The sequence below is a fragment of the Stegodyphus dumicola genome, chromosome 4 (assembly GCF_044657685.1).
Source record: "Stegodyphus dumicola isolate Sdum_Otavi_A_Nest chromosome 4, ASM4465768v1".
Lineage (NCBI taxonomy): Eukaryota > Metazoa > Arthropoda > Arachnida > Araneae > Eresidae > Stegodyphus > Stegodyphus dumicola.
This window is the reverse complement of record NC_140771.1, coordinates 78,641,651-78,667,586: the sequence shown is the minus strand read 5'-3', so window position 1 is coordinate 78,667,586 and position 25,936 is coordinate 78,641,651. Positions and strand designations below refer to the sequence as shown.

Here is a 25,936-nt window from a genome sequence, read left to right as displayed (position 1 = left end):
TAATATTACGAAATAATTTTAAAAATGAGCATATCTTTAAAATTTCCGATGCACAGTCTCGCGCGCTGGAGATATATTTTCCCCCGTACAGTTTTGACATTGCTCGCTTTGAAATTGTTGAGTTTCTTAATCAAAAATTTGCTAAAGTTTTACAAATTAAGAAATATATAATAAAACAAATTCCAAATTCTAAGTTCTGGCTTCCAGGTCCTCATATTCTAGTGGATGACAATTTACTGAAAATTTGATGTCTCTAGATCTTTTTTCGCTGCGCGGAAAACATGCATACATTTATGCAGATTCTTCATTATTTAATTTCTTTAAATATAATGCGGGGCTCCAATATTTGGTGGCAACAATTTGTAAAGGGAACCGACATTCATAGTGAACCAACGCAAAATGCCAAAACGAAATTAATAGCCCTTCTGGGCTAAAAATATTGGGCTAATTCTGAGCTTCCTTTGGGCTAAAAATATTGTACTCTCGGACTTCAAATAGTTAAATCTCGAAATCCTTGCCACACCGTATTTGCAGCAAAAACATAATTAAAAAGTCTTCGAGGACTGCATAAAATTCCTTCTGAAGCGTCAGTTTGAGACCACTGAGTTAAATGACTATGAGCCCCTTGCTGTGTCAGGAAATATTAATGAGCTTGCCGAAACTTTGCGAAAAAAACCGATTTTATTGCATTGTTTTCCTACTCCCTAAACCCTAACCGTTAAATTTTGTTATTTTTCTTCATCTTTTTGTTGTTTCTTAACACTGCAGTTAAATCAAAATGCACGCTATTATTTAAAAATATGATGTGATGTTATGATAATTATATATAAGTAGCCTTCTGAGATTATGATATTTAAATTTCATCCATTTCAACCACTTTTTAAAGTGTAACTAAGTCCCTTGCACTGTTTTTCTTCAATCTTAATCAGAAACGAAGATACAATAGCACCATTGATTTTTATGCTATCAAAAAGAGGAAGTCAGGTCTTTTTTTTTTCATTTAGAGTAAGTGATCGTCCCTCTCCCCTGTGGAATGGCAGTGAACTCAGAAGTTAGCCACGGGATGGTATTTCCTTCTTCGAAGTGCGAAAATCCAGCCGACGCACTTCTTTTCCTGTCGGTCCCCCCTTTAGTGAGGGTGGAGCCATTGTTATTTTGCATTCGTGGACGAGTGGTCATTAGTGCTGACTACTGTCTTGCACGAGCCCTCGCAGGGAATGCCGGGAAGAGAAAAAAAAGCCTTCCGTGTTTAAAAAGAAAGGCCGACGCCGGTGCGGGCATCAAACGATGCATGTCTGCCATTCCAGGTAGAAGGATTCAACTTGCAGCAAATCATTCGAAAAGAGAACAAGGTACGTTCGATTTCTCTTTCGGTATGCTTCGCTTTGTTTCAGATGAGGAGCAACAGGAACTAAGAGAGAAAGATAAATATTTTAAACAATTGCCTGTTTACTTTACTTTAAAAATGTAATTAATCCTTAAACCATAATATTTACAATAATTTATTTGGAATAAGAAGGTATTATTAGACTTATTTTATTCGCACAAAAAAAACCAAAAATATGCATTATGCCTAGACGAGATACGTAAGTTGCTAATGAAGAAAAGATGTACACTTTTAGCTTAACTAGTTACCATAAAAGTATATAATGATTTTAGTTCAGCAAGCGTAATTTCATAAAAAAAATATTTAATCGTTTTTTTATTATTTTCAATTAAGCATATCATGATTTAGGTCATAAAAAATCAATCACATTAAAAATATTAAGAGCTGCGTTTATTGCATTTAAATCGTTTAGTTTGTTACTGGATATAAGACAGATTGAATATGAAACGCTTTTCTGACATTTCTTTTCTAATGCTTTTCTGAATCTCAGCACGCTGACGCCCGAAAGTTAACAATATTTTAATTGAGGCAACAGATTGCTTTTAAATAACCGAGTTTGTTGATTAAATTTAAAGAAGAATGTTTTAAACTTCGCTTATTGGCAACAGTCTACCGCGCTGCAGTTAAAAAAATCTTTTATTTCGAGCAGTTGTCTCCGCCTGCTTTTGAATCCCCCCCTATTAAATCGCTGAGTGCCGCTTTTAAGTCGCCAAGAATTCCTAAAATTCTTACAAAATATGAAATCACTAAATAAAAAAAATCTGAAAGCTTTCAGAATTTACATTACACATAAAGGGACATTTTCTTATTTACACATACATATACGTTTCGAGAACATTTGGGCTAGCTCCCAAATTCGTTAAATTCATACGAAATATGAAATAAATCAAAAAATTCAAAATTCGGGTTTCCAGGTGCCAATGTTCTGGCAGAGGAAAACGTGTGTTCAAAATTTTGTCGTTCTAGGTGCTGCCGTTTTTGCGTAATGCGAGGAACATGCACAGAAATAGATTCTTCATTACTTAATAGTAAACATTAGTCAGCTAAGTGTTTCTTCTTGGTTATAAAAATAGTCTCACTCAAATTGGAGAGTTGCATATGAAAATTTCAGTAAAAGTTTCAGTTTTAATATATGTCTTGTTAGTCATAATTATAAAAATTTAAATGAGTACATCAATTTAAATAAGATGTAATTGTTACAAATGCAACTGTATTAAATTTTTGAAAAATTGCATGAACTGAGCAACTGATTTTCAATCCAATGAGTCTTTTTTAAAAATTTAGGATTGCTTAAAATGTAACTAAATTTCAGGTGTGTTAGAGAAAATCTCATTGCACAGCATATCAGTTCAAAATTTACTAGCTTTGAAAAATAATAGTTAAGGAATTTGAAATCACCTTACTACATATATCACATTTTCTGTAACAGTTATCACAAAAAAAGTCCTACGAAAATGACTTTCCGTTACGATAGTTAGTTTGAAAATTAGATTTTTATTTCAAATTAAATGAGTGAAATATTATTTAAAGAATTCCTTAGTGGAAACGATTTTTCTTCCTCGTCCAAAACATATTCGTATTCAGTTTCAAACATAAGATGATATTACAGCAGTTTGCAGAAAATATATTAAAAAGCTAAATATAAATTTATTTTTTATGTAAAATACCATTTTCTCGGTTCGTTTTTTAATTCCTTTCTAAGGTAAGTACATAAATTTACCTTAATTCCGATTAATTGTGTAGAATATGATTACTGCGAAAATGAACTGTACTTAAATCTTATCCTATTTATAGCTTCGAACTAAAGCTTTTCATAATGTCACTGTCAAAAATACATAATTAAAATTTCCGACTGATTTCAATCCTGTTATATAACATAATTTATAAGGCTTTAAGAGAAAATATTAAAATTTTATTTCAAATAACATTCACGACATCGCATACAAGGTAATAAGCATTCACAGTTATTTTGCTTTGCATTTCAGTGCTATTAGATCTCTATATTTTCAATAAAAATTCTAGCAAAATTACCGTATTCGCTAAGCATTTTCCCCATTTTTTTACTAATATAAGTGTGCTACTGAAACTGCATTATTCAGTAATGGTAAAAAAAAAAAATTACGTGGATATTTTTTAAATTATCAGAACCTGGCGCTGTAAATCTACAGGCAAAATAGCAAGAAAATATTGTTAATGTTGCATTCGAGTAAATATAACTTATTAAAATTTATTCTTTAAAGCAGGGCATTGTATCTATCATTAAATTATTTTCAAAGGAATGTTGCAATTTCATATGAAAATATACAATGTAGTGCAACAATAATCCAAAAGAAAATAAATTGCAAACGTAGTAGCCGAAAATAAGTAAAAAAAAAAAAGATATGTCAAAATAATTTTTTTATATTTATTTTTAAAAATACATAAATACATAAATAAAGATAAAATACGTTCATTCTTTTTTTTTTTTTTTTTGTTTTTGTTTTGTTTTGTTTTGTTTTGTTTTTGTTTGGTGAAAGCATCTGTACTCCGCATTCAAGTGAAACACAGTCCATTTCTATGTTTGACTTATTATCTGATCAAAAAACATATCATCGACAATTTCCTTCCTTTAATATCATACCTGATGGCAACGCATGACTTTATATTAATACGAATTAAAGAACAAATTATCATATTAGATATCATTAAGCATTATTTGAATGCTCTAAGCAAGTTTTCATAAGATAAAAAGAAGGCTTAAAATAAAAGCTCATTAATATCATATTTACTCTTTGATACACTTGAATAGAAAACAAAAAATTTTGTGTCTATAAAAGGAAGAAGGGTTTATTTCTAGATTCTTGTGTTTACGTTGATCGAATTTTCTGATATGAAATTTGTAGCCTAGGCAGTTAGATCAGCAAACAGTTATTTTTATTTTTTTCTGTTTACGAGAAAATTAAATTAAAAAAATTAAAAAATTTTGGAAGGATCCAAATTTGAACATCTCATAACGATAAAACGTTCAAAAGCAGCTTATTTCTACATAAAACGTTCAAAAGCAAAACGATAAAACGTTCAAAAGCAGCTTATTTTTACAGTTCCCGATAGAGTGTTAAATGTTGCCATATACGTTTTTTTTTTCAGACTTTTCTCAGTTCATCATATCAATGTTCAGTTTTCTTAGTTGCATGACCTACACAACTTTTTTGCGCCTTTTTTATTATTTAGTTGCATGACCTACGCAACTTTTGCCTTTTTTATTATTTACTTCTTGTCTTTTGAACTTTATTAAATGTCACGTTTTTTGCACTTTTGCTATGTAAAATTCAAGAGCAAAATCACAAAATATTTAAAAACAGCATATCATTACAGTTCCTTATAGTGTGTTGCCGTGACATTTTTTTTATTTATGCTACATTATTTCTTTAAAAATAAAACATGGCGATAACATTGGGTGGCAACATCCTTTTATTTGAAAAGTGATACGGACAGAAAAGTGAGGATCGAGAGTTATAACATCTCTGGTACTAATAAATAAAATAAAACAATTGTATCTCGGAATTTCAACTTGCATTCAGTCAAAGGATTTTATTGCTAATTTTTTTAAGTAAAAAATTAAAATCATAAAAAATAAAATTTTAGAAACAGTAGTTGGATTAACATATTCGAGTTCTAATTTAACGTCTAAATAAAATAGTTACATTCCTAAGAACTAACAATATAGAGTAAAAAATGTACATTTCGAATAGCTGTTCAAAACAGAATAGCTAAATAATCAAAGGACAGAAAGCCTGTGACAGTTTTTCTATCATAAATTAATGCTATACAGGCAGTTTTGCAATTATTTAACTAAAAAAAGACTTGTTCAAGGCATTGCTGTGTAATATGATTTTCATTAGATAAGCCGCATAAGGGTTATATCAAATATTTCTACTGAACAAAGGCAGCAATTTATATATTGTCAGAGCACAAAATTAAGGGCTAAGGAAAATAACAAATCCTTCTTGGAAGTATTAAAAAGATAAAATTTTAAAAAATATTTTATTTATTTAAGGCATTTTCGGTTAAGTTATTTCATTAAATAATTCGTATTAATAAATAAATGGAGTGTCATTTTCATAATTCGAGAGGTTATGAAAATTTGAAGGATATATTCTTGAAGAAATTGAAAAGATGAAGTGTAAATGAACTGATATGTTTTATGTTTTTTTTTTATTCTTTGTTTTTTCAACTGGGATAGCAAATCTGGTATTTTCTATTTAACTTAGCGAAATAGTGTAGCAAAATATTTTCTAAAATTCCGCTATGACATATTGCGATAATATTTATCGAACGGTTTGAAAATACAATAAATAAAATTAAAAGTGTTAACATTCTTGTATATGTATCTCTATTTAATCTATATGTATCTCTATTTTATCCAGTTTTAACAGTTTGAATTATTACATGAAACATTTTTACGACAAAATTTGCTCAGTACTTTAAACTTTGTTCGTGGAGGCCTTTTAATACATTTCCTATACACTTGCCTATATCCTTATTTAATGAATTGTTGAATAAGTGTTGTTGTGTGTAACGTTCTATATATTAAAGTACTATTGTGCACTGATGTTTTTACAACACTAGTCTTGCCAGCAGTAAGAATAAATGGAATATTCTTCTATATAAGCTGACAAACATGGGGATACTTATTCGTAGAAATATTATGATCTTTTATTTGCAGAATCCTCTGAAAATTTGTCCATACTTAAAATGAGGAACTTAAATTTTTGTGAAATTCCTTATTTTTATTTATATATTTGCTTTCATAAGCTTTCATATACGTTTGGTGCAATTTGTTTCCTAAATTCTAACTTGTTGCAAAGGATATTCATCTAAAACATCAGCATTTTTAACGCAAAATGGCTGTACTTACGATTTTGCATTGTTTCACTTTTCATTCGAGTCTTTAGCCATTCGGTAAACGGCACTTTAAAAGAGCACTTTTAGGCGACCTTCAAAATCTGAACCTTGCAGTTTTTTTCTACCTTCTTACTTTAACAAAATGTGTCGCTTTTCTGAGAAATATCCATTTTTTATAACCTCCTCGTTAAAATCCTCGATTATATAACCAACAGTGAAACATTACTAAAACAGCAAAAATCAGCGTTATATTTTCAAATTTTCACAGGACTAGTTTCGATGGTTTCACCGAACCACCATCCTCAGCTGCAAAAGCGCAAAGCTTCAAATAACTACAATCCTCAGCTTTTGCGCTTTTGCAGCTGAGGATGGTGGTTCGGTAAAACCATCGAAACTAGTCCTGTGAAAATTTGAAAATATAACGCTGATTTTTGTTTTTTTGTTGTTTGAATTCCTTAATTAGTATTTGTTATTTGTTCGGCGTGTTATTGTGTCTTAATTAGTGAAACATTAGTTTAGGCGCGAATTTAAGCGAAGAACGGAAGTAGTAACGTTATTAGAGGAATTATGTATCCTTTTTTATTGAAAATTTAAAACTAGAAATCACTCATTATTTATGTTACGTTGCAGTTACTAGTTGACATATTAAAGAATCTGAAGATGAGTATTAAATAGCCAAAATTTTATGTAATATTTATAGATATATATATAATATAAATTTACATATATTTTACATTAATATAATTTGTATAGTATATTTATGTATACTGTTGGAGGTACTAAGGCAACAAGAATCAGCGAATAGTCATAAATTTGCAGGATCGGTTTCAAAGGTTTAAATATAAAACTTTCGTTTCCAGCTTCAAGAATGCAAATGACAGAAAAGAAGCCTGTGCTCGGGCAATAACAATGAGAGGAAGGAAATAAAGCTGCTGGAGTATCTATTAATAAAGATTGAAAACAACTGTAAAATAATTTCCATAAAAGCTGAGGATAAAGATGTATTATTTAAACCTTCTGAAATGATTAGATTTTCAAAACTAGTCCTACAAATCTAGTAATACTAGATTGATTCTTGTTGCCTTATCACCTCCAATAATCGTTATTCAGCGTGTTTTTCAACCTAGATTTATATATATGTTAGGTAATGAATGAATAAGGTAAAATTTAACTTTAATTTGCCTTGATTCTTTTTATTTTGGTTATTTCTCTCTTCTATTCTAAAATATTCTAAAAATGATATACTAATATCCATGCTGTAATCTACACATTTCTTCTCAATTTCCCTATACTGCTAATTTGTTATTTGTCACTTATATTTCTTACTTTAAATGTATCGTAATAAAGAAGTGGAAATTATAATTATAATTTCTGAAGAAAGTACTGGCGTTTTACGAAAGCTGGACCATACTGAATAACTTTTTTATTAAAAAAAAAAGCTTTATACCTTAGTAATGTTTTTTCAGATATGCTTATTTAAGAAAAAAAAAATATTTGACTGATCATCACAGCTCAGTTATATGTTTATGCAACAGATCCATTATATATTTTATCATAACAAGTATTTAAAATATTGTTGCAAATATCTTTTGAAAACTGAAAAATGCTGAAACCTGCTTTAATAAGTCTATGAAATACCCTTGAATTCATTTTAAAGAATAGTATACGAATCATGTATGAAAGAAATTTCAAACATGCATCATAACTGACAGATTTACATAATTAAGTTTATTAAATTACTTTTTTTCTATAGATTCTTTAGTATTTAAATAACCTCAGCAACAAGTATAACAAAAATAACGTGTGGAAGTAGTCCTAAATATCACAAAGATTTTTAAGGAATTAACTCTTTAACTCTTTATGAGAACTCTTTAACAAGTGCTATATCAAAAGAAAAGAATTTAGTCTTTCTTATGTAACTATTCTAAGAATTCAATAGGTTATGACTACATAAATAAATAAATAACGCATCGGCTGGTGGTGCACCTTCACCTAATTTCGATAAATTAACTTGCTGAAGAAAGAATTCGAAAATATCGATGCACATGTATGATGATGCACTACATGATGCAGTTAAGCATAACAAAATACATCAATAAGAACATGATAAATTAGTTTGCATGTGTACTGTTTTATGAAACTACTAACTATATCTAAACACTTTGCGCGTGTTTCATAAACACAATCTACACAGAATGCATAATTTTGCGCGAAATGGCCCATTTCAAAATCAATTTCCCGAGTTTTGACCGAGCGAGGTTCGATCATTTCTTGAATCAAGTAACCGTGAAGTTTTATAGGCTTTGTATTATTATGATTTTCTGTTTTTTTCACCGCGTGTGATATGCAAACCATTCTTATTTTTGGCTTGAAGATAATTGGAAAAAGGAAGAATGTTTATAGATCGTTTTATAGATCGTTTCTTGTATTATTAATCAACATCGCTCGAGCTCTGACAAGCGGGAAAGGAAACATATCTGTTGTCAGTTTACTATGTGTTTATGCGCTTGTTTTGAACGAAATGCCCAGATTTATGACAATAATAGACCAAGTTAGTTTTCTTCTGCTAAATGAGATTAACTTTATTTAAACGATATGTAGTTTGTCAGTTATGATAAGGAAGCTTATTTATTCCGATAAAATAAATATAATAATCTGAATAAATATTTTGTCTCATGGTATGCATTCTTAGCTCGGCCGTCCAGACGGTATTAGTGGTAGGAAAGCCGACTGCGATACCGAAAGCCGGGTTCGAATCCCGAAGAAGGCATATATGTAAATTGTCTGTCCACTGCTAGGAAGTAAAGGTGGCTGCAAATTAAATACCTCCATAATGAAATGACCACCATTTCCTAATTAATAGGGTGAAAGCTTAAAAATGGCTAGTGCTCGCATTAAAAAAAATCTGGAAGCTTTCAGTTTTTATATTATGCCTAAAGGGGCGTTTTTTTTAACGTTTTGTGTCTTTATTTATTAAATATCATGTTCTTCGTACTTACGCAATAAAATTAAATTCAACAGCAATATCACAAAATATTTAAAACAACATATCTTTAGAAATTCCGATACACAATCTCCCGCGCTAGATATAAAAATGTTTTCTTTCCCGTACATTGTTGCCATCGCTTGCTTTGAAATTGTTCAGTTTCTTGATCAAAAACTCATAAATGCTTTACAAAGTATGAAGTAGATAATAAAAAAAATTCCAAATTCCAAATTTGGGCTTCCAGATGCCCATATTTGGGTTGATAAGTACGTTATTCAAAATTTGATAGCTCTGGGTACCGTTATTTTATCAGCGAGAAACATAGATACATTTATGCAAATTCTTCATTAATTAATTTCATTAAATATAATACAGGGCTATATTTGGTTGCAACAATTTAAAAAGTGATTCGCCGTTTATAGTGAATCAACGCAAAATGTCAAAACGAAATTAATAACCCTTCTGGGCAAATTGCCCCTTTGAGATTAAAAAAAAAAATCTCTTTTAAGAGATAACAACGTTTTGTTTCTAAGTCTCTGAATATTAGTAATAGATTTCATTTGATTTCTGTTATTATATAAATGTAATTCTTGTCTGTCTTGGAAAAGAATTAATGTAAGTTCTTATTTACGTATATAAAAATCGTAGGAAATATGTATACAAAGTTGCATTAACACTTGCGATTTAAAGCGTGTAACGATTATAATCATTGTACTTCCATGTAGAAACGCACGACACTGATTCTGTGTTTTTAAATTTTGGAAGCAACTGCAAGGAGTGGTGGCAAGCAAGGTGACAAACAGGCTCATACACTCTTACGTAGCAGCTAATTATCACATTTTAGCATAGAAAGACCTCCACTGAAGGCAGCCTCATCTCCTGTACTTGGCGTAATAACTTTTATGTCGCCATAACATTTCTTTCCATTTTGTGTACATTGTTCTGTTTTGAATTTATTTTGATTTTTTATTTTCTATAATGATTTTAGAAATCACTCTTATGAGAGCAAAAATGATGTAAAATAAAAAATTACGAAACAGATTAATAAATGTTATGTAAATAAAACACTCTGGCAATAGGTGAGACGCCTTTTTTATTATTTCAAGATTTAATTACTTAACTGCCAGACGGGAAAATGGTTAGTGACTGTGACTGCCAGGCCCGGATTCGAATCTCGGAGAAGGCATGGCTGTAATTTGTCCGCCTCTTCATAGGTTAGGGTTCTTATTCGATGATTGTCAATAAGTACAGATTTTGTAAGTTCTCTTCCAGTACGAGTGTTCTTTCCTAAAGCAGTAATATCTCTTATTATTCCATTAAGAGTAACGTTTCTTGTAACCTAACAATTAAATCATCATTCTGAAGAGCATGCATATACTAGATTGCCTTTTAGAAGACAGTAAGATGCTTTCGGTAATCTGGAATGGTCAATTAAATGAAATTGCAAATTCATTCGACCAAAGAAATGTTTTCAGTTAGTTGTCAATAATTTTGATCTTGAGAGCGAAGGGACATTACAAAAGGAAGTAATCTCAAGAATTGAAAACATCAGAATTTTTTGCCATTTCACTAATTGAAGGAAATATTTATGTCTCTAACAGGTCCTCAGCGAAATTGCTCTGCAATTAAATTACGGATATTCTCTTCCTTCGTAAAATATTATGTCATTATTTTAGGTTCTTTATGGTTTGTGATTGTTTAAATTGACGTACAGAAACATTACCTATTGCTTGAACAGCTAATGTATCACAATTTCGTCAACAGATGTACCATTTCAATTTTTTCTGGCTTGAATGGTTAACTCTCAAAGAAAACATATTGCCTGAATGGAGGTTAAGCATATTCTGATAATTATATTTGCAGAATTTAGGTATTTATTATCTTCGAGTTTGTTTTTCTTATCAGTCTAAAATATATTACTTTTTGCGACATGTTGGAAAACGTCAAGCTTTTCGTTGGTTAACAAAACACATTTCAAGCAATTACTTTATTCAGCTACAACCGTTCTTATTGTTTCTGTGTATGTTGCACCAACTAGGCTTTAAACTGGGTGATTGTGCAAATGCCGTAACATTTCACTTTCGTTTGAAAGGGCAAAAGCTCTTTTTTTTCCGTTGGTATTCAAACATACTTTTCCGAATGTTGGGTTTGCTCTACTGCAGAAAATATTATCTCTTTTAAACAATTTATCTTTCGCAAATATTAGTGAAACTAATTGCCAAATATTGCGCAATATGTGTAGAAATATATAATTTACCATTTAGAAATCAATCATCTGTAATGGATATTACTTGAGCAAATTTAATTAATTTTTACCTCAAATAAAATGTTTTGAACAATAAGTTAGTCAAGATTATTAAAAAAACACATATTGTTTTATCTGAAAATTACATACTAACTTTCCAATAACCTAAGTGGTGAGAACAAAAATATCGCTATCAGTTTCCTGCACTTCACAGATCGAGTTAGATGTATTCCTCGCAATGCCAGGTAATCAATAAATTCTATGTAAAACCTGGTATCAGGTTTCCGGTTGCTAAAAGAGAAGTAAGATATTTTATCCATTGGTAAGACGAGTTTGTGCATTAACTTACTTTCTTAATCAGCTAACCATTGGCGCTTAAAAGGAATATTGTAAAATGGCGCTCTTATAGCAACATTGCGATTCCAGCGTTTAAGCGATTCAATAGAGTAACCCAGCATCAAGTCAACAGTTAGCAAGAGCGGGATAAGTAATTTATCCAATTGATAAAATGAGTTTGTGCGTTGATTTTCTTAATCAGAGAACCACTGGCGGTTTACAGTGAACAAGCGTTCGTATATAGCAATATTGTAAAAATTGTTCGCATATAGCAGCTGTAAAAAGCGGGAAAATATATTTATAGTTGGTACCACTAATTTATGCACTAGTTTTCTTAAACAGCGAACCACTGATTGTTTACAATTAATCGCCAATCTTGTGGCAACATTGCGATTCCAGAATTTTCAGTCGAATAACTTTTCATCAATTTAGTTATAAGTTGTTTAGAACGAGGTAAGATATTTACCAGTTGGCAAGAGCAGTTTGTCAACTAGCTTTCCTAATATGCGAACCAATTAGCATTATAAACTTGCAGTGATGTATCATGATTACAGTTTTAAGCATTTCTTCAGCTCGGTAGAATGGAACAATTTGATAACTACGTTCAGATGTAAACCATCAATAAAAATTGTACACTCTTTGAAGTATTGTGTGCAAGAAAAAAATAGTTTAATTAACGCAGATTTTATTTTAATAGAAACAGATATTCTCTGTTGCTTGTATATTATATATTCATGAGGGGAAATGTTACTGCTTTAAATTTTTAACGATCTCCATCATGTAAAACGCAAATTCAAGACAATTTCTTTACAAAACTATTCATGAACATCGTTCCTTATAAGCATGATATGTTGAAAGATTTGCGAGAGCAAAAACTAAAACGTTTCGGTATCCCAACTACAGACTAACTGAATATAATGCTGCAATCAGATATAAATGCAAAATCAGATGAATAAAATATATTTTAAACAAATAAAAATTTCTACCATATTTGTATGAGCCGGTAAATTTATGATAAAATTGTTTTATATCTTCGTAAACGGCGTTGAGTTACTACTGTGCCTTTAATCTAGCTATAGATTAATGCTTCATCTCTGATTTATTTCGTATGCAACATTCTAAAGTTCTATTACATAAACTAGAAAAGTTATTAATTTTAATGTACAAGGAGTAAATTGCTTTTAAAACAGAAGCCAAACTCTCCTTCAAATTGATTCATACTCAGACGTCTTATTAAGTATAAAAGTCAAAGATCATGTTAAACAATTCAAAGAAACGATTTCATTTATTTCGCAAGTCGAATGTGGCATGAATTAAGCTATTCTTCATTGTTTATTTACATTTTCGGGAAAAAATAATTTCTATGTTGTAGGCAATGCAATACGCCCTACTCTACATATTGAATTCAAGCCGATAGAAATATAATTCAGGGTATTTACAAAATTGTTCCGCGAAATGACAATGAAAACTAGCCTCGGAGAATAGGCAATGATGAAAATTTCATCAATTATGCATGTAATCGACATCGCCCATTCTCGAAAATCACTTCGTTTTCTAGTCAAATTGGAAACATTCCTTTGTTTACACATTTGAATATAAATAATAAGGCTAATTTTCTGTTAGAATAATTTCTAATACATTATTTATTATAAATTGTGGCAATAAGTCTACATACAACATCCTATTTTGATAATGATGACAGTATATATTTCTGTGAAAGTTTACAGCCTTTTATGAGGTAAAAATTGAATCCAAAAACTCTTATAAAACTTTATGTTCGATTGTTCGTTTTACATCTTTTGGCTACAATACTGCATTGCATTGAATTCAAACAAAAGTTTCATACATTCTGAAACCATTCCAACACTGATTTAAAATTTGCAGTTAATATAGGCTTACTTTCCCTTTGAGAGCAAGTTCTTTTCTTTCTAAAAGTAACTTATGAAACGAAAGCTCATAAAATAAAATTCAAATTCTGCTCCCAGATGCTTTAGACGATTAGCACACTATCAGACGATGGTTTCGACTTTAGCGGAAAATTCTGAATGATTTAAAATATTTTCAAATTTTACTTTTTGTATGCGAAAAATACTTTTGTAATTCTTATCTTTCAAACTGTTGATTTTCTTAAAGGGAGGTGAAATTTTAATTGCAAATTATGCAACAATAAGCAGTTTTTTTGCATACTCTACAGTTATCTTAGAAAATAGGATTTTCGGAACGAATTGCTAGCCAAATAGTATTTTTTGCTAAAACAACAAAATCCTAAGTTTTTTATTCAGTTTGCAAAATTTTTCTTACTTTTTTACTTATCTGGCTCGTGTTGCGTTTATTACTGAATTTCGCTTTCATCTAATAAATCCAAATATTTAAAGTACTACATTAAATATCTACATTTCTTTCTTGTTAATTTTTTTAATATAGTTTGATAACTCAATCTTAATTCAAAAGAAATTCCCAATTAAACAGAGAAAGCTTAAAAAGAATAACAAGATTTTCCTTATAACTTTTCCCCTTGCAGTTCTAAAAAAGACTCTAAGATAAGAGTTACTATCTAATAGACATAAGTAAGTTAAAATAATGTGTATTAATTAAATTAGTTAGTAATTGTTGAAAGACTGGCTAAATTTTTTAAAGAACAGAAAATTATTAAGAGATCTTCTTTTTCGCTTTCCGAATATGTTCACTGAAATTTTCATTTAATATAATAAGTTCCTGATCAAGGTTTAGGATCCATTTAGTTTGTTTTGCGAAGGCGTTTATTATTAAGTAGATTAAAGATAAAAGACTAAATCCAGTCGATAAAAGCTTAAAAGCGCTGTTGATTTATTCTTCTTTGCTTACCTAGCGGGAAAAGCCATTCAAGTTTTACTTAATTTTTATTTGACGGTAACTCTTGCTGCCTGGTCTTAAATTGTACCAGTTGGTTTGAGGAATGAGGGTGCAAAAAGACATGGTTAAAAAAATTATAATGATTTCACAATAATCTAATAATCAATCTATTTCTCTTATCATAAATTTTATTTCCGAAATCTGGTTTAACAAATGATATCTCATACGTGTAAATCCTTCTTCGAATATATTCGAAAAGAGCGATTTCTTTTGAGATGGTAGAATCGTAATGAAAGACTTAAAGTTTATTTATTTATTTATTTTTATATTATTTGCTTCTTTTGAGAAAGTTGAACGGACGTAATGGAAGAATTATAGTCGTTTGTTTCTTCTACTTAATTTTTAAATAAGCTTAAAACTTTTTGTAACAAGTTTGCATCCTTCAGAAAGAAATGCTAAGAGACAATTTTAGTTAAAAAAGCTTTAGCGATAAATATCATTAACGTGTTTATTTTTTACTCAGCGCAAAGCGCTTTTTAATGTTCTGTGTTAAAATTGTGCTAAAAGGTGTGTTCTTCCCCCCCTTAAGCTTGATGTCAACCAGATTAGATTTCCTTGAAGTACCGGTACCAACGAAAATCTTTGCCCCATTCCTTGAGACTTCCTCAATTCTCTTATGCATAACAAATAATAATTCAATGAGCATTTAATTTTTTTAGAGTCGTCTTTTTTTTGCAACATATATTTGTTAGTATTTTTAGTTCAGCAGATCATTGAAACGGAAGAGAAAATTCTAAAATAAAACTTTTTCTTTCAAAAAGAAACGGAAAAGTAAATGTTCTGCCTCAGGCAGTCAGCAAATAATTGCAATTTTAAATCTTTCGTTAGAGATATTCCGGGTTTCAGAATAAAAGCTTAAAATGTGACTAATCATTCCGTTATTTCACGGTGATTAGAAATTATGGAATCCATCAGAGAGAAACTTTATGTCAGCGCCTGCTAATTTAAGAAACGTTTATGGTTATAAATTTTTATACAATTAAAGAATGCAGCACAGAAGATGTAGGTGGAATATGTGTAAATAATTTAAAAGAAATTTTGGTTATTTAAAATTAATCAAAAAAAGGAAGCTTAGATAAGCGTAGGCTTTGAATAAAGCTGTACCGATTTCGAGGGCAATCAAATATAAATCTCTCTTCTTCAATAGAAAACAAATTGCACGTAAAATTTAAAGCTAAGCACAAAAAAGCAGCTTTAGATTGGGATAGATTTTTAAAAGTAACCTTATCGATTTTGAGGGCATTCAGACATATGTTCTTCAGGATAAAAAAAATTGCATGCACATTTCCAGATCAAGTATCTGAAGTAAAATAATGAACAATTAATATGTCAGCGGACTTTCATTTGTCGTCCACCGTTCATTCTGTCGCCATTAAGTGGGGACAGAAATGTAAAGATTAAATGTATTTCTCATATGTGTTCTTACATCATTCTGAAAATTTAAAGATCTTGAGTTCGATTCCAAGGAAGGGATTGAACTCTTTGACTGCGTGCAAGAGAAGATCAGTTCTCAAAGGTTCATTGCTAAAAGTTCTCTGGCTAATTCCAGCTACAAATTCTTAATTATTTGATTAATATTAAAATTGATTATTTTTAAACTATTCATAATTATTTTAAAATTTTTATAATTTTATTTTTATTATTTATTACGTTCTCTGCCAGTAGGCATTACGCTGAAAGGAAGGTTCATGAGTTGATATCCGTTACATGTAATAAATATATTTTCTATATAACTGAATAATCGTTTCTAATGTAATAATTAATGTAAATTTCCACGTGCTTAGCTCCCAGATGAACTGCAATGCTTATCGAGGTATTCTTTAAACTCCCCGTTCACGAAAAACCTATAAGATATTGACTGAACTTTATGAAACTATGTAAATATTTCACACGCAGAAACTTTTAAAAGTACCGCTTTGGACTACATTAAACAATTAAATGAAACACATTACAGTAAAATATTAAATAAATAAATAAATAATTAAATGTATTTTTTAAGTATCGTAATCTTTTTTATTATTTTATTCGTATTTCAGTTTTTTTTACTATTTTACGTCAAAATTCTTTATATAAAACATATTTTATTTTAAAATTTAGTTTTTTATTTTAAATTATTTATTTAAATTTGGAACACATAAATTCGTTTTTAAAATTGTTTTAAGCTTTTATGTATCTTAGAAGTTTAAGGATTTTACTCTCAAATGGTTTTCATAAAAGTAAAAATAATTGTCTCCTGGAGTCTAAAAATGTTCTTTATTAAGGTAAAGAGACACAATAATGAAGCCCAAACTTTTTAAATTTCGAATTTTTTTAAATGAATTTGGCATTAAAAAATTCAGAGCTATAAAAGGGAGTAGTGCCAACACTGCTCGAAATAAAATCTTTTGATCTCTAGTGCACCATACTGTCGCCATTCAATAAAATGAAAATTATTTATCTTTCAATTTTAATTAAAAACTTGGTTGTTTAAAGCAAAGTGTTGCCACTGTTCAAAATAAAACACTTTCATCTTCCACTCATTAGCCTGTTGGCCTTCAGTAAAGTGTAAGATATTCAGATCTTGAGATTTAATCTATCTGTTATTGAGTTACAAACTAAGTTATTTAAAAGTAAAATATGCAGTTTTTAAGAATGTTTTTCCTACTTCATAATTTGATCGATTTAAATGAAAATACATCTAAATAACGAAAAATGTAATTAGAAAAATTAAATATTTTTATGAAATGGTACTAGTTGGACTCGTTAAAATTATTGCATACTTTTCTTGTTTTGTACCTATCTTACATAGACGGCTAGTAATTAAAACCCTTTACCATCTTTTCTTAATTATATTAATTCTAACGCAGCTCATATCGGTATTTTCAAAATTTTGATATAAAGGTTTTGCAAGATTAATTACAATTTTTCCCGGATGGTTCTAAAACATAGCACCTGAGTTTGGTTCCTAATCTAATAATTTCAAAAGACATTAGTTTAATAAGCTAGGTGGGTAATGGCCCTTTATGGCACTACTGTCTTTCCAACCCAAACTTAAAGATAATGGATTGGAGATCAAAATCGTCAGCAATAAGACAATAAATTATTTGTCTAACTGTATATGCGTCAGCTTATAAATTCTCTTGAGCGTACTTTACATTAACATACCTTTCCGGTCTGAGCGAATATATGTGACGTGAATGGAAGAGAAGATAGGAAAGAGTGTAACTTAAGTTTACCTGTTAATAAAATTCAAGATAATTGTTACTTTCTTCTAAAAAAGTAGCCTAAACTTCTTTAAAGTTGCATCATAATGAGCGAGAGAAGATGTCTCACTAATTTTACGTTTAAACCAGCTCAAAAAGTTGGTTATATTTCACAGGACATATTGCTTTTACTGATTGCGACTAATACAAATCTGAAATACACTCTTTATAATTACAAGTCGTTGATGTTCATCAATCTTGCAAACATTTCGTTGCTACAAATTAACTTTTATTACGCAAATGACGTGAATGTGTTATAGTTGTCCAGAAAATTTATACAGTCCGGTTAAAATAAAATCTGTGAGTAAATTAAAAGTGAAACTTTTTCAAAAAGCATTCTGATGGACTTAACTGGGTATGTGAAGCGTTGCAGATTCACTTTCATTGATTACTAGAGCGTTAAGTCGCTGAGAAAGATAACCATTCATTCAAGGCAATGGATGAAAACGGATGCACTATTGCTTCCATGTCTCGGAAGAAAAGGAAAATAGAGCATGCGTGTTGTAAGCAAAGTCTTTCAGAACTTTTTTCTAACAGAAAATTAGAGTAAATTTAGTAGCTATTCTGTCATACGATTTGTAAAATTTATACTTATTTAGATAATAGCTCTCTGAGTTTTCTTTCGTCGACATTTCTCGTTTCCATGTGAATTCCACTTACGCAAAAGCGCAAGTAATTTTTTCGAAGCTATTCAGCCGATGCAAGTTTTACCTCTTTGACAGTTTAAGAGTAAATGAAAGTGTTGCAGTAACTCTTGAGGGTGAATTGTACAGTTTCTAAAATTATTTTTTAAGTATTCGTCAATTGCTCTATAACAGTTGAGAGCAGGTATAGTTCTTAGCTGTTATAAAGCAGTTCTTAGATGTTATAACTTCAGTATAAGAATGAGTGGTATTTAGTGTTTGCTCGTTTTGGAAGGAAAACTTGATACAAGTTCAAAGTTTATTGCAAAATTATTAATCAATTTCATAAACACTATTAGCACCAATGGTGACATTTGGTTCGATTTACTTTCCAAATAACTGCTGCAAAATGTTATCACGGCGCAGTTATTAAAAAAAGAAATCAATAATGAATAAATAAAGTAATAATGAAATAAAAATATTTTAAAAAAGAAATAAATAATGAAACACAAAAGAAATAAATAATGAAAAATAAAAGGAAATAAATAATCAACAGGGAAAAATACATACTGTACGTATATAAGTTCTTCATTGTAGAAAACGACATGACCTAGAGCCACCGAATTTTTAATAAACGTAATCATCGGGCATCTCGAAGCCTGAATTTTGAATTTCAATTTTTTCTTTATTTCATATTTTGAGCAAATTTAACGAATTTTTGTTTAGAAAACTAAGCGATCTGAAAGCGAGAAGTGGTAACATTATTCGAAATAAAATGTTTTTAACTTCGTCTCGCCACATCTTCTCATTTGGCAAAATTTAAGATATTTTTCTTTTAATTTTAATCCACATATTTGGCTATATACAAGCAATATGTTGCTACTGCAGTTATATATATAGTAACACTTCTTTTAAATGGATGCCCCCTCGAGTGGTTTGTTTTCAAAGAAATAATATAGCGAATATAAAAAAGTGCATGGTAAACACTCTATCTGTAATTATAAATATATGCTGTTTTTTAAATATTTCGTGTCTTTGCTCTTAAATTTTATGTGGCGTAAGTGCGAAGAAAGAGATGCTTAATAATAAAGCTAAAACAACGGAAAAAATTATGATAGCAGTAGTGAATGCAAATTTGGATTGGTAATCTGTGATCTCAGCGAGACAAATGAAAACTCTAGACGTGACGTTAATCTTCTAGCATGGCGTTAAAATCTGAATTCTTTCAAGTTGCTTTCTTAATTTTTTAATTTTATTTGATTTTGGCACTACAGAAGAAATTATTAGAAATTTTTTATCTTCCAAAAACGTTACAACATTAATAAAAGTTAATATTTTGCCCTAATTACAAATGTATTAATTACATGATAATTAACATTATACTTACATGCTTAATAAATAATTGTATTATTTATTGTCATTCGTTTGCTATTATTATATTATATTTTTATATATGCCACGTATTGCCTTTTAGCAGTTACCTTAATTAATCATTATTATGCTCATTCATCAGCAGTTGGGCGGTTACGTAAGTCCTGCATGACAGTTTAATTCTTTATGAATAATCTAGTTATGTCTTTAGTTCGAACAAGCAATAAAAGTTAAGATTTTCTGCGCATCGGAGTCCTTAAATTTTGCTTAGAATTTAGGACTTAATCACTTACAGGCAAATATTTTGATGGTTAATTTTTCCAGTTACTTTATGAGCGCATCTTGTATTTACTCTAGTTCATATCTTTCTGACTACTTTTTATAATTCCTACTCAAATTACTTCGACCATTTTTCTAAATCTGTTTTTTCCTGTGAATTCCAGACTTAGCATTCTTTCGAGCATAAGCTTTCATTGAATTTCCTCACTACAGGAAATGCATTATTTAATTTAAGTAATAATTACAGCTATAGAAATGATACGTCGACGCAGTAACTGTGCTTCTAATGTAGCTCGCATTTTTTAATGTTTAGGATTGTTAGTCTGAAAAACTAATAATTTTGATTTATTAGGAATCCAGTTCTGCACCAGTTAATTAAAGTAATGAATTACATTGTTATTGAGCAGAAAATATCAGCATAAAAAGTATCAAAATTTATTATTCAAGAAAAAATTCATTGGTTTATTTCAAATCCTTTAACTTAATATCTTACGAGCTTGCTTCAAATTACCCACCAGCAGCTAAGCGGTAAAGTCACTGAATACTTATATTTTGATCTGAGCAAAACCGGGCTGAAAGCATCCTTCTTCTTACGCAGATAGCCGTCGAATGATTTGCCATAATCAAATAAACCTAAAAACCGTGTTTCAAATTCATTAGTTAACTGAATGTCAAAATACCAACAGTCACAACCTCCGAGTAAACATCGTATGGCACAGTATTGCATTACAAATAGTCATTCTGTATTGCAATGTAGGTATTAAATATGTTAGAGCTTTCAGTATGAGCAATTTTATGTCATATTTAAGTGTTTGTGAATCATTATAACATGCTGGAAAGGTGTAATGAAAGGAGTTCCGGTTCCGGTTACCGGTTAGGACCAAAACGAACCAGCTTAGAATCCTAGATTTCAGTAACTCCCAACTCCTAAGTTATCGTAAATTTCTCCTAATCATATTTTTCAGAGATGAAAACAAGGGAAGTGGACATAAGAGGTAAACTATAGGAAAGGCGTAGACTTTCTTAATCAGCTCATAAGACGTGAGTTTTAATTTATCATTTAAATTTCCGAAACAATACAGTTGGTGCCCAATAATTCAACACTATAATTAGGTAAAATATATGAAAAACTTTCGTTGCTACAGAATTTTAATTATCAGGAGCTGACATGGGAATAATATTTAAGTTTTTATTGACATGGGAATAATATTAAGTTTTTATTATTTATTTATATTATTATTAAGTTATTGTTGCAACTTGAGTTCCTATGGTATTTCCTCATTTCTAAACGGGTAACCGCATTTCATTGAAACGAAATTTTTATGATCCCAAATAACCTTTTTACGCTTGCAAAGAAATGTTCTTTACATACGAATATACTATATAATCGCTCAGATTTGTGGAAGCTGAAAGGACATAGTTACTTCCCTATGTTAATTTGAATTGTTGAATTATATGAGTTTATTTAAAACTAATTTTCTTTCATTTTCATTTTAGATGTCCCTAAAGTCTATTGGCTGTTTCATAGGGTTGTGCGTACTCGTGGTATCTTCAGCAAAAGATATAACTTCCAAAGATTCCGTGGAAGCTGAAGAAGTCAAAAATAAACCTTCACCATCTCCTATTTCCGCCTTATTCATTGGAGATTTGCTGAGAACCAACAACAAAGACAGCCTAGAAGCTTCTGCCACAGGTCACAATCCAGTTGCTTTTGTCCCGGAGTATATTTCAACCGCTCGCCTTACAACCACTCCAGTAGCAGGTAGAATTTTTACAGCCAAAGCTAGGGGAAACCATGAATATTCTGAAACTGAAGTTCTTCGTCCTGCTTCAGAGATAGTGGACAATGACCGTTTAGGTTCCTCAAACAAAGCAGGAGAAATGCCCCTTCATGTATTCGAGCAATTTTTAAATTTACAGTCTGGAAAATCATCTCCAATTCTTGAAAGATCAGCTCGACCCGAAGAAATAAAACGTCATTATGAAAATGATGACTGTCGTAAGAATTCTCGCTCAGGAGATATAGCCTACACTCCTGATAAGCAGAAATTTCCTCGACGAGAAATTCTAGATACATCAAGCCCTAAAATTGAATATAGGCAGGCTCAGACAGGTAGTTATCAACAAACTGACGCTGGAGATTACAGCAGTCACGAAGATCCACGAGTTTCTAGTGGTTATGACTCAAGAAGTTATCCATCAGAATATGATTCAAAAAGCTATCCATCACAATACGAATCCAAAAGTTACCCATCCGAACATGAATCAAAAAGTTATCCCTCTGAACACGAGTCAAAATCCAAATCCCATTCTTCTGGCAGTTATACTAAATCTAAAAGCACTTCAACTTCACGGACAACCACTCCAAACAGAGTGAAACCAAAAGTCCATGTCTTCGGTGATTTACCTGTGAATAAAAATGAGAATAACAGAGGACATCACAGTGGTAATAAAGAAGAAGAAATTGTTGTGTACAAAGTCAGAGACGAGGATAGGCAAAGACCAAATGGTTACAATGATCCTTCACATTCAGAATACCAACAGTCATCACCTCCGAGTAAACATCGTATGGCACAGTATTCAGTGGAACATACTCCTGGAGTAAGAGCGGGGAAACCTTCTCAGGGATCTCAGCAGCGACGACCAGCGGGTCATCGTCCCGTAGAAGATTCCATTGGTCACCATGAAAACAGGCCAGTTCAGTATGGACCTCCTCAAGATCATGGCAATTATGAGCACAGTTCATATCCTTCAGATGAGCGACAAAACTACAGGCAAGAGTACATTCAACAAGATGTTCATCCTTCTCATCAACATCAACAGGAATTCAACTCACCATCCGAATATACAGATCATTCCCAAGGAAACTATAGAAATGGAAAAGACGCAGTCGTGTACGTTTCGCAACAGCCAGAAAGGAAACGATCAAGGAAAAACCATAGGAATCGTAATGTAAATTATGAAGCTGGTATCGAAACTAAACTGAGTCCTGGAGGGAACAGATACAGTAATCAGCCTCAAGAACACGTATTACAGTCGTCTAGACAAAGGGCAGAAAGACCTCAAATTCCTTACGACAACTACCCTGTAGAAGAAATCCAGGTACAAAGAGAAGCCCAAAGTGATAGTTATCAGAGAAATCAAAACAGTAAACTCATGCCCTCTGAGCTTCAACAGCCTAAAGAGTATGTTTTTCAGGCTACACCAAATGAGGTAGGCATGAGGCATGAACAAAATAGTAGAGGCTATAAAACGCAACATAGACATCCTGCAAGAGCTGTTCGTTCATCTTCACAGCATCTGAAACCACGTATAGTTGAAGCTAGAGCACAATATCCAGGTGGCGATGTAGTCGAATCTCCAACTATGGTAAGCAAGGAAAGCAAGCCGTACGTGTCGCGCTCTGTCTCTTATTCTGAAAGCAGCTACAATATGAAAAACCATGGACAATCTGAACCTAAATCGACTAAATCAGACCAGCAGGCTCGCCAGTACAATGAGCCTCAAAATTTAAATGGCGAGATTCAAAAGGATGATGCTAGTCACCTTGATTTTCAAACTTCATACAAGCCATTTAATTCTGAATACCCTGCAAGCTACGCCAATGACCAACATCATAACGGAGCTCATGAACATCCTCGGCTAATGGCAGACCGTCCATACGGAGAGCAGCGTCAGCATTATGATGAAGGACCATATGACGGTCCCTCAGAACAAGGTCCATATGCGCCAGGACCAGAAGGTCCATATGGACCAAATTCAGCAGAACCTGAGGCATACGGTCCAGGTCCATCAGAACATGGGCCTTACACTCCTGCAGATCAAGGGCCATATGAAGGCAATTATGGGCCTCCAGAAGGACCACTAGAAGGCTATCAAGAAGATATTGATAACTCTGAACCTTTACAGATAGATGATAAATTCTTCGAAAAATACGAAATATCTAAAAATGCAAAGATTATTGTTGCACAACCAGTGGAACCAAACTTATTTCTTGCTGATGGAAGAGATGTTGTAGAAGGAGGACATTCTGATGATGACGAAGAACCTGCGCAAATAGAAAATTACGAAGCCAAAGAACACAGTGAAGAGGAGATACCTCATAAAAGAATGCCTCAGGGAATGAGAGTTCCTAAAGAAATTCCCGGTTCATTTAGCGATCTTGTTAATTCCAATCCCAGGTTTCTTAGGAAATTACCGAAAATTATGAGTTCTGGGAAAGGTGGATTTGTAAGCTCAAATGCTGATGACTCTTCCATCGACGACCTTGATTTCCGCAGCAATATGAACGAACCTAAAGCTCTCGTTTCTAAAGGTGAACTTGTTCAGCAACATGGAGATGGAGTTAGTAGGATTGTTTTCAATGTACCAAAAGGGCGATCTAAAGCCTCGGCTTCTACAAAGTCTGAAAGTTATAGTGTAAGTAAACAAGATCGGAATGATGAAAACTTGCAGGAAGCAAAATCTGAAAACATAAATACAGTTGTCAAGTCAAATACTGAAGATGTAAAATCTGAATAAAATAGTTTTTAAAATGGAACAATTTAAATGTCATGAGAATATGTAAATTTAGGAAATTGATGTGATTAAGCTTCACGTTCAGAAGATTTACTGCTTCTTCAGACTAGTTTCCTGTATTTTGATATTTACTGAAAAAGAAATATTTCTTCATTGAAATGATTGCATAAGTTTTCTTTGAAAACGCTAGACTTTCCACGAAGTTCCTAAGAATTTCCTTATTGCATATATTTCATTCGTTCTTAACAATGCAATAATATCATATTTAAGATCGTTGAAGTTTGGAAATTGTTTTTGATGTAATTGAAAATCAACTAAAGCTTCCTTTACAGGTCTATAAATCCAGTAACATTTAATTTTAAAATTAAATTTGACATTAGCACTCAAAGTCATATAAGTACAATAAATTTTAGACATATCTTATTTTCTTATTTTTATTTATATGCGCAAAATTAAGAATTTTAAGAAATGTAAATTTATATTTTTAAAGTAAAATATTCTGATATGATATTTTTTAAATTTCAATGTTTTTCTCTTTTGTGTGATTTAATGTGCACATGTATTTTCTGTAAATAAAACTCGTTCGTGTGTTTTTTTAGAAATATAAAATTGTAAATATGTGAATTTCAAATGTATTATATATGCCGCATTATTTGTATTACTGTTTTTGTACAGAATAAAGAAATTGTTTGTAAACACTGGCTTATGATCTTATTATTTAAGATACAATTGGGATTTATTTAAAATACAATTAATACAGCTTTTCAGTTAGGAAAATACATAAATACATGAGTCAAACATGAAATACCAAAAGTAGTATTCACAATTACAGCATAAGCACGTAAGTTTGATACCATCAAAGATGACCATTGTCCTGACCTTTCCTGAAAAAGGTGTTTCGGTGTTTAGTTGTCCTGGTAGATACCCTCTGATACTAGCTAGACCTCTCCAAAAGAAGCATTAGCAGACCAGACGGCATTTATTTCAATTTCAAAATATATACATTTACAATTACATTGAGTATTACATATGTGAAATACTTTACCTCATATATACATAAGAGCATAAAATTCCGTGTCATACAAATCTGTGATTCTAATAATGATTAATTCCAAATAATCATAATACTAAGTCCATGAAATGTCCATCATACATAGGTCGATGATATGTAAG

At 31.1% G+C, this 25,936-nt stretch overlaps 1 protein-coding gene across 1 annotated transcript; it reads left to right on the top strand.

The window, feature by feature from the left end:
• The first annotated feature begins 1,194 nt into the window (after positions 1–1,194).
• Positions 1,195–25,415, top strand: LOC118190515 (uncharacterized). Its single transcript, XM_035361236.2, has 2 exons — positions 1,195–1,352; positions 21,743–25,415. The coding sequence occupies exon 2, from the start codon at positions 21,743–21,745 to the stop codon at positions 24,764–24,766; it is 3,024 nt and encodes a 1,007-aa protein (XP_035217127.1). The 5' UTR covers positions 1,195–1,352; the 3' UTR covers positions 24,767–25,415.
• Positions 25,416–25,936: the final 521 nt, after the last annotated feature.

Coding starts and splice junctions, on each gene's coding strand:
- LOC118190515 (XM_035361236.2), top strand. CDS start 21,743: ATGTCCCTAAAGTCTATTGGCTGTTTCATAGGGTTGTGCGTACTCGTG.